This window comes from Dermochelys coriacea, chromosome 19 (assembly GCF_009764565.3).
Source record: "Dermochelys coriacea isolate rDerCor1 chromosome 19, rDerCor1.pri.v4, whole genome shotgun sequence".
Taxonomy (NCBI): Eukaryota; Metazoa; Chordata; order Testudines; family Dermochelyidae; genus Dermochelys; species Dermochelys coriacea.
The window spans coordinates 12,845,436-12,857,565 of NC_050086.2; the positions used below are offsets into that span (position 1 = coordinate 12,845,436).

Below are 12,130 nucleotides of genomic sequence, written 5' to 3' on the forward strand. Positions count from 1 at the left end.
AATCAGTTATGTAAAGGTAACAAAACAAACAATAGAGACAAATTGTTTTTCTGCAATGAGGGTTAATGAGATTTTTTACAAGAACCAAGAACTTTCCTCCTTAGAACTGGCACTCACATCCCCTATTTCTCCCTCCACCCATCACCAGACATCTCTCATGGGTAAGTGCCATGCTGCTGAATTAACAGGAAGAGATGCAGATTTGGATCCATGGCAGACAAAGGAAAGAAATCCTCTCCCAAATGTGGGGAAATTTAAATTGGACCTCACTATCTCATTATACAAACTGCAAACCTCTGGACAAACTGGCTGCTCCACAGAGCCACTGCTTCCCTTTCTCATTTCAGGTATAGCTGCTGTTGTGGGAAACTTACCCACTAGTGCACTGAAAAATGCTGCAAAATCTCACTTACTTTTTTGGTTTGGCGATGGTATCTGCAGATGATTCCTCTTCCATCAAGTCTTTCTCTTGACTGTTTTCAGACTGCTCTGACAGACTGTGGACGCTGCTTTGACCAGATCTTTCACTATCTTGCATGGAAGATTTTCTAGAGAGACAATAATTGAAGCTAATTAACTCATACATTTCACTCCTCCAGGAATGCTGGATATTGTTTGACTTGTACATGACAATAACTTCTAAGCACCACCTCATGGTTCAAACTTTCCACTCCTATCCACTGGTTAGTGATACACAGCACTTTTCTTAGCATTGACGCAGAGAGATGATGTGAGACAAATCATACCTCGCTAGCCCAGGCTCTGATCTCAGCAGCAGTAAGGGACCATGGAAGCATTAGTTCTGGTGCATCAAGAGCTTTAAACCTTGATACCTTTGGATAATATTTAAATGAGTTTTCACGGCTAAGTTTGGTGCATAAACTGAGTTGCAGCAGATGTACAAGGCAAGGGAGAAGCAGTGGGGCATTGTAAGATTTGCACTAGGAAACTCAAACCTCCCACAAGCAGGAAATGAATTGTTTAAAACAACAGTATATTACATTTCTGTACTGCCTGTTTTCCCACATGGGTCCCACAGCTCTGTACAATCTTTCTATGTACTGCACCACTGAAACACAGCCAGCTTGGGAATGAGGTTGGCAACTGGGGACACAGAACAGTGCTGGGAGAGAAAGAGACATTTGGCCAAATACATTGCAACGGAGGCAAACCCTCTTCCTACTAAACATGTCCAGGGATTTTTGACATCCACACAAAGCAGACAGAACATTAACATTTAATCAGAAAGACCCCCTCCCACAACACACACACACACACACACAATAAATAGCACATCTGAAGCAAACTGCTGAGATCTGCACTTCTGGCTCTACAAGAACCTAGGGGCATGTCTATACTACAAAGTTAAATTGATGTATGACAGCTTAAGTTGACCTAACTATGTAAGTGTACACACTACAATGTTCCTCCTGCCGCTGTAACTCGCCCGTTAAGCCGATCCAGTAAATCCACCTTGACGAGAGGCATGAGGCTTAGGTTGACGTAGTTCGGGCGACATAGTGTCTGTATAGTCACTGTGGTACTTGCATCACTGAAACTGAGTGGGGTGAAGTGGGCTCTCAGCCCCCCACAATGTCTCTTTTAAGTCAGTGTAAGTGCTCCTGGTGAGGATGCACACCACTGACAGAAGGAGAGCTGTGTGGACAGGAAAAACAACAGTAAGTCAGCTGTAAGTGGCTGTAAGTGCAGTAGCTGTAAGTCAACCTAACATAGGTTGACTTAATTGTCTAGTGTAGACATGACCTAGGCAATTAACCCCTTAGTTCCCAGTCTAACCAGTAATATGTTTCGGTTGACTCTTGCAGCCACAGGGTTGATACACAGATTTTCCTGAATGGTACTCAACTCCCACAGCAACTGCATTCATAGAGCACCATCATAAAGGCTCCCAAAGCACTTCATGATGCTATGAAGTCATTTCTCCTGCACCTGAAATGCAGCTACCTCCAGGGTGGAATGCTGCAGTGGTTTAACAGCATACAGCAACCCTGCTTGAGCGTTTCAGGACAAGTAGTAAAGAAAAAGCTTATATCCAGTTGAAAGTGCAAGGGAAATATTTATGGCAACGGAATAAACTGTAATATCCTTACTGGAATTTGATCAGGGCAACAGGATAAAGAAGGAAAGAAACCTATTTAGAGCATGTAAACAGTGTATAAGTACAGTGTCCCATATTGGCATTGTGCAAGACAAGGGTTAGTGGTACTGTGTCAAGACACCTGCTTCACCTCACAGAGCTCAGCATTCCCCGCTCTGGTGGTGGAGGCCTGGAGTAAATCAGTCCCTCTCATAGGCACCAACTCCATGGGTGCTCTGGGGCTGGAGCACCCAAGGGGAAAAATTAGTGGGTGCTCTGCACCCACCAGCAGCCAAGCTCCCCTCCCCACCCCACCCCACCCCACCTCCTCCTCCCCCTCTGAGCATGCCACATCCCTGCTCCTCCACCTACCTCCCAGCGCTTCCCACCTGGCCACTGCCAAACAGCTGTTTGGCAGCGTTAGCATGCTCCGGGAGTGGGGGGAAGAGAGGGAACATGGCACGCTCAGGGAAGGAGGTGGGGAAGAGGTGGGGCCAGGGCAGGGATTTGGGGAAGGAGTTGGAATATTGGCAGGGAAGGGGCAAAGTTGAGGCAGGGACTTTGGGGAAGGGGTTGGAAGGGGGCGGGGAAGGGGTGGGGAAAGGTGGAGCAGGGCCAGGGCCATGGGCAGAGCAGGCATTGAGCACCCACGTGAAAGAAGGGAAGTTGGCACCTATGGTCTCGCTCCAGACAGCTTTTACTCCTCATTCCGGTTTTTACTCTTCAGTATTTACAAGGTGAGCCTCAGGGTAGGCCCCAGGAGTGATTGTCAACCAAACAAAAAGAAACAAATTCATAACACAAAAAGGGAATCTCTCTCCCTGCCTCCTCTTGGGGGTGTTGCTTTGTTATGTTGGCCTCTGGTTGCCAGCCCTTCCCCAAACAGTCATTAGGGGGGCTGCTTCCTCTGCAGGGAGGAGAGCAGCCTTCCATCCAGGAGAAGCCTTTTCTCATTGCTGCAGCTTGTCTCCCATCTTTCCTTACTCTCTTACCAGAAAAGGGTTTTTTTAAAGGTCATAGGCAGCCCTTAATTGGACTCAGGTGTCCCTAATTGACCTGAGGTAACTTCATTTCAGCTCATGGGGAAAAGGGCCTTTAATGTTCTAGGGCTGATATGTCTGCCTTCCACCAATGGCAGAATGTATAAAGCAATGGCTTTCTAAGTCAGAGATTGTGGGTTCAAGTCCCATCTGGGGTGAAAAACTACCACTGTCTGGTGGCTCCTGCTCTTTGTCCCAGGTATAAAGAGGAGAGATGAATCCAATGCTTTAACTGCTATCCTGTTAACTCCCATCTTTCAGTCTTGTGAGATAATGCAGACACTGGGTATCAGCAGAGCTCTGGTCAACAACAATAAAGCCAGCCTCACCTGGACTGTGGAGAGTCCTCCTGTGGGTCTATGAATGGAACAGGAGTGTCTGGTCTCTTGGGTTTCTGGACACTGTTGCTGGGTGAAGGCCTCTCCCCACTGAGGCGATCCTGTAATGAGCTTTCTCTGTTGAGGTTAACTTCGGAATACGGGCAGCCAACTAACCTGTGTTGAAAACAAAGACAACCTCATCTAGCCCTTCCATGCCCACCCTGCCCAAATCAGGGATGAATGCACCAACAAGCCCAGAAGAGTGCAGCAATTTGGGGGATAGAGCAAGGGAAAGCATGTGGGCAGAAGACCCCTGAGGAGCAAACAGTCTGTTTAGCAGCTGCATGCCAGACATGTACAATTGGCAGTATGGGTGTGCTAGGGGGCATGGAAGAGGAAAGGCAGACCAGAGGAGGACCTGCCAAGGAGGTTCTGCTCTGAGTTGCACAGGTGACTTCAATGGGCTGACACCAATGTAAATGAGAGCAGAATCTGGCCCAGAGCAGAGGTCAGTGATGGACAACTAGACTAAAGGAGAGTTTTGAGGAAGGATTTGAAAGAGGAGAGTAAAGCTGCATGGTGCCCAGGGTCAAGAGAGGGTGTTTAAGGCACAGAGCAGCACAAACCCAGGACCGGATATCTTGTGGGAGGAGGAGACAAAGGGAGCATCAAGATGAGCTGATCTGACAAGCAAAGTGAAACTGCAATGTCTAAAGTACAAAAGAGTGAATTTCCTAACAAGAAAAATGATGAGTGAAAGTACAGGGTAAGCCCTCCATTGGCAGTCCCTCTTCACTATAGTGTATGCCCACTCCACTGCTCTGTTGGGAACAGTTTTACAAATATTAATAAATTAAGGCTCAAAATTTCTCTGGAATCCAGGTATTCTTAGACCAATTTTAGAGATAGAGAAACTAAGCTATAGAGTGCCAGTGACAGAGCCAAGATCAGAAACCATGATCACGTGATTCCCAGTGCTGGGCTCTATCTGCTAGACAACACTGACTCCTTAACAATAGCTAGTCTCCAATAGCCTCCTGCCTGTGCAGAAATTCGTATGAAATTCTAATGCAATATTTTGCACCTCTATGCCCACTCTATCTGAGAATTTTAGAGCACTTTACACCACATAAAAGCTAGGTATTATTATTATAATAGACAATAAGTATCTAATCCTTGCAACCCTTATGTGAGGTAGGCAAGTATGATTCCATTTTACAGAGGGAAAAAATTAAGACAACAGAGAGTTTGATTCCTCCAAGTTCCCCCGGAAGTCAGTAGCAGAGCAAAACAACAAACAACTACACCATGCTCCTTCTCCCTTAAATCTTGTGTGTTGCTTTCAGGGATGTTATTTTATAAAAAGGAACAACGCTAATGGCAGTAAGTGGTAGAAATCCTCATCCCACTGAAATACAATCTAGTTTCTGATACCAATAGTGCAAGCTGAAATGATAGTCAAGCAGTCCATTTAGACACAAGAGGGAGCTGCAACCAAAGGTATGACAGTATCTACAGAATAACAAGACCCATGCAGTGCAAGGGGATATAGTTGTACTGTTCCCATGGACAATAAGAGTCAGGCAGCTAAAATGCTTGTGTCAAGCTTTCAAAATTATCCCTTATAGCCCAGGTGCACGTACGTATAATGTGTTCCATATCGGGGTCCCCTGACATGACCAATACCCTGGCAGCCGGGGGTAGGACACCCCTGCCCTGCTACTTCCATCATATCAGCAGCACCTAGTAATGAAAATAGTTAAACAATATATTTTTTGAACTTGAAGATTAGGCAAGAGAAGAAAAATGTAACGTAATGGCATGACATCATCCGCCTCACCTAACGGGCGCTGCAGGGTGTGACCGGTTTTTGCACACCAGCCCACAGGGTGAATGTCAAAGCTGTCTGCGTCGACCCAGAAATCATAGCTGTGGTCCCAACCATCAAAATGTATCTAAAAGGGAAGCCAAACAAGTACAGACCACACCAGCAGTGAGGGAGAGAGTTAAGGTTAGGACTCAGCTTTCATTTTAGCCTCCTACCCGGCTGTTTTAACTTGCTCAACTTTTCATAAAAATTTCCTTTGGAGTGGCTACTTTCCATGCTGTATGTCACACAATCCTCACTCTGACCTGGTCAATGTAACTTTAATGTAAATGTAAATGTTTTTTCCACCAAATGCATCCGATGATGTGAGCTGTAGCTCACGAAAGCTTATGCTCTAATAAATTTGTTAGTCTCTAAGGTGCCACAAGTACTCCTTTTCTTTTTGCGAATACAGACTAACACGGCTGCTACTCTGAAACCTGTCATTATGCAAGGCACTGAATTTAACCGTATAGAGTGGAAATCTGTCAACTTCATGAAAAAACTCGTACAGATACAGACAGACATCATCTTCCTCTCCAAATGCAAACAGATGGACATTATACCGAAAGGACTGAAGGTAAAAAATCCATTACAATCTACATATCACACAGACTATGCTGACAGCTTGTGCCACACACTCTCAAAGAAACTGCGGAACCACCTGATCAACATCCTCTACAGCAAACAGGGAAAGATTAAGAATGAGCTCTCAAAACTGGATACTCTCATAAAGAACCAACCTTCCACACAAACTTCCTCGTGGCTGGACTTTACAAAAACTAGATAAGCCATTTACAACACACACTTTGCTTCTCCACAAAAGAAAAAGGACACTAAGCTATCTAAACTACTACATACCACAAGGGGCCACAACACTGGTTCCCGTAACCCACCCAGCAATATTGTTAATCTATTCTATCTCGAGGCCTCTCCTTTTGCCCCTCCACCCCCACGAATATGATACAGTTCTGTGGTGACCTAGAATCCTATTTTTGACGTCTCCGACTCAAGGAATATTTCCAACACACCTCTGACCAACATATTAACCCACAGAGACCTTCCTACCAACACTACAAAAAGAAGGATTCTGGGTGGACTCCTCCTGAAGGTGGAAACAGCAGCCTGGACTTCTACATAGAATGCTTCCGCTGACGTGCACGAGCTCAAATTGTGGAAAAGCAGCATCACTTGCCCCATAACCTCAGCCGTGCAGAACACAATGCCATCCACAGCCTCAGAAACAACTCTGACATCATAATCAAAAAGGCTGACAAAGGAGATGCTGTCGTCATCATGAATAGGTCGGAGTATGAACAAGAGGCTATTAGGCAGCTCTCCAACACCACTTTCTACAAGCCATTACCCTCTGATCCCACCGAGAGTTACCAAAAGAAACTACAGCATTTGCTCAAGAAACTCCCTGAAAAAACACAAGAACAAATCCGCAAAGACACACCCCTAGAGCCCCGACCTGGGATATTCTATCTGCTACCCAAGATCCATAAACCTGGAAATCCTGGATGCCCCATCATCTCAGGCATTGGCACCCTGACAGCAGGATTGTCTGGCTATGTAGACTCCCTCCTCAGGCCCTACGCTACCAGCACTCCCAACTATCTTCGAGACACCACTGATTTCCTGAGGAAACTATAGTCCATTGGTGATCTTCCTAAAAACACCATCCTAGCCACTATGGATGTAGAAGCCTCTACACCAACATTCCACACAAAGATGGACTACAAGCCGTCAGGAACAGTATCCCCGATAATGTCACGGCTAACCTGGTGGCTGAACTTTGTGACTTTGTCCTCACCCATAACTAGTTCACATTTGGGGACAATGTACACCTTCAAATCAGCAGCACTGCGATGGGTACCCGCATGGCCCCACAGTATGCCAACATTTTTATGGCTGACTTAGAACGCTTCCTCAGCTCTCGTCCCCTAATGCCCTTACTCTACTTGCGCTACATTGATGACATCTTCATTATCTGGACCCATGGAAAAGCAGCCCTTGAGGAATTCCACCATGATTTCAACAATTTCCATCCCACCATCAACCTCAGCCTGGACCAGTCCACACAAGAGATCCACTTCCTGGACACTACGGTGCTAATAAGCGATGGTCACACAAACACCACCCTATATCGGAAACCTACTGACCGCTATTCCTACCTACATGCTTCTAGCTTTCATCCAGATCATACCACACGATCCATTGTCTACAGCCAAGCTCTACGATATAACCGCATTTGCTCCAACCCCTCAGACAGAGACAAACACCTACAAGATCTCTATCATGCATTCCTACAACTACAATACCCACCTGCTGAAATGAAGAAACAGATTGACAGAGCCAGAAGAGTACCCAGAAGTCACCTACTACAGGACAGGCCCAACAAAGAAAAGAACAGAACGCCACTAGCCATCACCTTCAGCCCCCAACTAAAACCTCTCCAACGCATCATCAAGGATCTACAACCTATCCTGAAGGACGAGCCATCGCTCTCTCAGATCTTGGGAGACAGGCCACTCCTTGCTTACAGACAGCCCCCCAGTCTGAAGCAAATACTCACCAGCAACCACACACCACACACCAGAACCACCAACCCAGGAACCTATCCTTGCAACAAAGCCCGTTGCCAACTCTGTCCACATATCTATTCAGGGGACACCATCATAGGGCCTAATCACATCAGCCACACTATCAGAGGCTCGTTCACCTGCGCATCTACTAATGTGATATATGCCATCATGTGCCAGCAATGCCCCTCTGCCATGTACATTGGTCAAACTGGACAGTCTCTACGTAAAAGAATGAATGGACACAAAGCAGACTCAAGAATTATAACATTCAAAGACCAGTTGGAGAACACTTCAATCTCTCTGGTCACTCAATTACAGACCTAAGAGTGGCTATCCTTCAACAAAAAAGCTTCAAAAACAGACTCCAACGAGAGACTGCTGAATTGGAATTAATTTGCAAACTAGATACAATTAACTTAGGCTTGAATAGAGACTGGGAATGGATGAGTCATTACACAAAGTAAAACTATTTCCCCATGTTATTTCTCCCCCCCACCCCACCCCACCCCACCCCACCCCCCACTGTTCCTCAGATATTCTTGTTAACTGCTGGAAATAGCCTACCTTGCTTGTCACCATGAAAGGTTTTCCTCCTTTCCCCCCCCTGCTGCTCGTGATGGCTTATCTTAAGTGATCACTCTCCTTACAGTGTGTATGATAAACCCATTGTTTCATGTTCTCTGTGTGTGTATATCAATCTCCCCTCTGTTTTTTCCACCAAATGCATCCGATGAAGTGAGCTGTAGCTCACAAAAGCTTATGCTCTAATAAATTTGTTAGTCTCTAAGGTGCCACAAGTACTCCTTTTCTTTTTGCGAATACAGACTAACACGGCTGCTACTCTGAAAAATGTAACTACTGTTTTCCTGAGCTCTACATCTGTAGTTACAAAGAACAAAGATTCTGGTGACACAGTCAAATCTTAGGGCCCTCAACAAAGCATGGGACACGTGGCTATTTAGTCACATCTTATCTTTGGGCTTAATATTTGCAAGCTCAGTGGCTTATTTAATTGGTTTGCATTCTAGGAATCCAAAAACGTTGACCTCTGGGTGGCACAATTGGTTATAGAAAATGAGTTAGTACAGTTTTTGCACTGAATAACTAGAACTTTTTGTTCACAGTGTTGGTGTAGCCATGTTGGCCTCAGGATATTAGAGAGACAAGATGGGTTAGATAATATTTTTTACGGGGACAACTTCTGTTGGTGAAAGAGACGAGCTTTTAAGCTACACAGAGCTCTTCTCCAAGTCTAGGAAAGGTACTCAGAGCTTGTCTACGCTTACAGCGTTGCAGCAGCACAACTGTACCAGTGGAGCTGCGCTGCAGTAAGGCTAAGGGCATGGCTACACTGGAAACTTCAAAGCGCTGTCGTGGGAGCGCTCCTACGGCAGCGCTTTAAAGTGCGAGAGAGGTCTCCCAGCGCTCCTGGTAATCCACCTCCACGAGGGGATTAGCTCCCAGCACTCGGAGCTGTTTACACTAGCGCTATAGTGATTTTTAAAGTGTGATTTTTCACATCCCTGAGCCAGCAAGTTAGAGCGCTATAAAATGTAAGCGTAGCCAAGCCCTTAGTGAAGACACTACCTATGCCGACAGGAGGCATAGGTACTCTACCTCCCCGAGAGGCAGTAGCGATGTCAACAGGAGAAGTCCTCCCATCAACATAATGTTGTCTACACTGCAGATTAGTCGGTATAGCTACATTGCTCAGGGGTGTGGAAAATCTACACCACTGAGTGATGTTGTTATACCGACATAAATACATAATATAGAAGCCAGAGCATCACAGCTAAATACAAGGTGGAACAGATTGTTTAGCATAAAGTAGTTAACATATATTCTAAAAGACCATTCAAGGTGAAGTGGCCCATTAAAAACCTCTTAAGTCATAGGACCAAAAAAAAAAAAAAAGAGAGAGGGTTAGTGGGCTACAGATTGTTGGGATCTAGGGATCCTAGTTTTCTGTGATACTCCCCCCACAACAAATTCTCTGATAAGAAACCATAAAAATCCATGTTTTTCCACGATTAAAATGAAATGTTGAACTGTAGTTTCCCTAGACACAATATATGTAGGCTGAACGCAATATTTTATTGATATATTTACAATTTTTAAGCTGACGGCCCAAGCCCCGCCACCCGGGACTGACAACCAGAGTCCCGCCCATTCTCAGATTATCTGAATTTTTGATTATCCAGTCTGGCTCCAGTCCCAATTTGACCAGTTAACATGGATTCCACTATATATGTTTTTATTTTTTCACAAAATGTAAAAAGTAAAGATTCTCTGTAAAAACACAAATGCCACATTTTTCTGTGGCAAATGGATTTCTAGCACCCCTGGTAACAAGCCATAAATCTAGCATCCTTTTTAAATCATGATTTTTAGTTTCTAGCAACTTTTCAAATATAAGTTCCTAGGCTTGTCTTTTGAAGGTATTGTGCAAGTTTCTTTGGGGACTGATCCTCATAGAAGTGGAGCGATGTGTGCAAGTTTTGCATCTATTGTTATGGCAGGGTCTGGTGCCACTCTGAGCTGGTGTGTGCTCGTCTTTGGGGAGTTTCCTTCTGACGAGCTTGGTAAGGTTGGGGAGTTGTTTGAAGGCCAGAATAGGGGATTCAGGAAAGATTTCTTTCAGCATGTTGTCCCCATCAAGAATGGGTTGTAATCTACTTCTCATAGAATGGGCCACCCTAATACCCCACAAGAACCTGCTTCAAGACCAAAAAAACCCAAACCAAAAAAACCCCTCTGACTGCACACTCGTAGTTGTTACCTACCAACCCACATGGGAACCCATATACTGTGTCACCGAACAATTACAACCCATACTTGATGAGGACAACACTGAAAAAAAAAATCTTTCCTGAACCCCCTTTTCTGACCTTCAAACAACTGCTTTGCCAAGCTCATCAGAAGCAGGCCCCCCCACAGATCAGCACGCACCAAGTCAAAGCAGCACCAGACCCTGCCACAACAACAGATGCAAAACCTGCAGCCATAGCTCCACTTTTACAATGATTAACACCCCCACACAACACACCTTTCAAGATCCATGGGTCCCTCACATGCCTATCACAACTCGTAGGGTACCTCATCCAGTGCACTAAATGCCCCAACAACAACTATGTGGAAGAAACCAAACAATGAACTCAATGCTCTCAAATGAACTCACACAGGAAAAGGTGAACACTTTTCACAAAGAAATCATTCTATATCTGACCCATCAGCCCTCTGAACAACACTTTCCAAGGATGAGCCTGGGAGCTTAAATTCATAACTTTGCTAGATACTAAAAAACATGGATTGAAGAGAGACACTGGATTAATGGTTTATTACAACAATCTCAGTAACAAACCCACTAACAACCCCAATCCAGCTACCTCCCGCCCCTTACATTCCCTCTATGGGTATGTCTACACTACAAAATTAGGTTGAATTTATAGAAGTCGGTTTTGTAGAAAGCATTTTTATACAGTTGAGTGTGTCCCCCCCCACATAAATGCTCTAAGTGCATGTAGTCGGCGGACTGTGTCCACAGTACCGAGGCAACCGTCTACTTCTGGAGCTTTGCACTGTGGGTAGCTATCCCACAGTTCCCGCAGTCTCCACTGCCCATTTGAATTCTGGGTAGAAATCCCAGTGCCTGATGGGGCTAAAACATTGTCGTGGGTGGTTCTGGGTATATATCGTCAGGCCCTCCCTCCCTCCCTCCGTAAAAGCAAGGGCAGACAATCGTTTTGCGCCTTTTTTCTTGAGTTACCTGTGCAGACGCCATACCATGGCAAGCATGGAGCCCGCTCAGCTAACTGTCACCATATGTCTCCTGGGTGCTGGTGGACGTGGTACTGCATTGCTACACAGCAGCAGCTTATTGCCTTTTGGCAGCAGACAGTGCAGCATGACTGGTAGCCATCGTCGATGTAGTTCTGGGTGCTCTTTTAACCGGGCACCTGGGCAAACATGGGAGTGACTCAGCCAGGTCATTTCCCTTGTTTTGTCTCATTGCGATTGAGTCCAACCGGCAGTGCACTGTCTTTTAATCTGCAGCTAGTAGAAGACGATGGCCAGTAGTCATACTGCACCATCTTCTGCCGAGCACCCAGGAGGTGACGATGGCTAGCGGTTATACTGCACAATCTGCTGCCAGCAAGATATATAAAGATAGATGAAGTGGCTCAAAACAAGAAATAGATCAGATTTGTTTTGTATTC

The 12,130-nt window shown here is 45.4% G+C and overlaps 1 protein-coding gene across 4 annotated transcripts in view; it reads right to left on the minus strand.

The window, feature by feature from the left end:
- LOC119845389 (lethal(3)malignant brain tumor-like protein 4) overlaps positions 1-12,130 on the minus strand; it is a 70,151-nt gene that overhangs the window by 23,360 nt on the left and 34,661 nt on the right. For all 4 annotated transcript variants that reach the window (XM_043506187.1, XM_043506186.1, XM_043506189.1 and 1 more), the window contains 4 exons: positions 5,299-5,413; positions 5,102-5,201; positions 3,468-3,632; positions 414-548 (listed from right to left, as the gene is read on the minus strand). In XM_043506187.1, the coding sequence (XP_043362122.1) occupies positions 414-548; positions 3,468-3,632; positions 5,102-5,201; positions 5,299-5,413 (515 nt within the window). The remainder of the gene's footprint in view (positions 1-413; positions 549-3,467; positions 3,633-5,101; positions 5,202-5,298; positions 5,414-12,130) is intronic.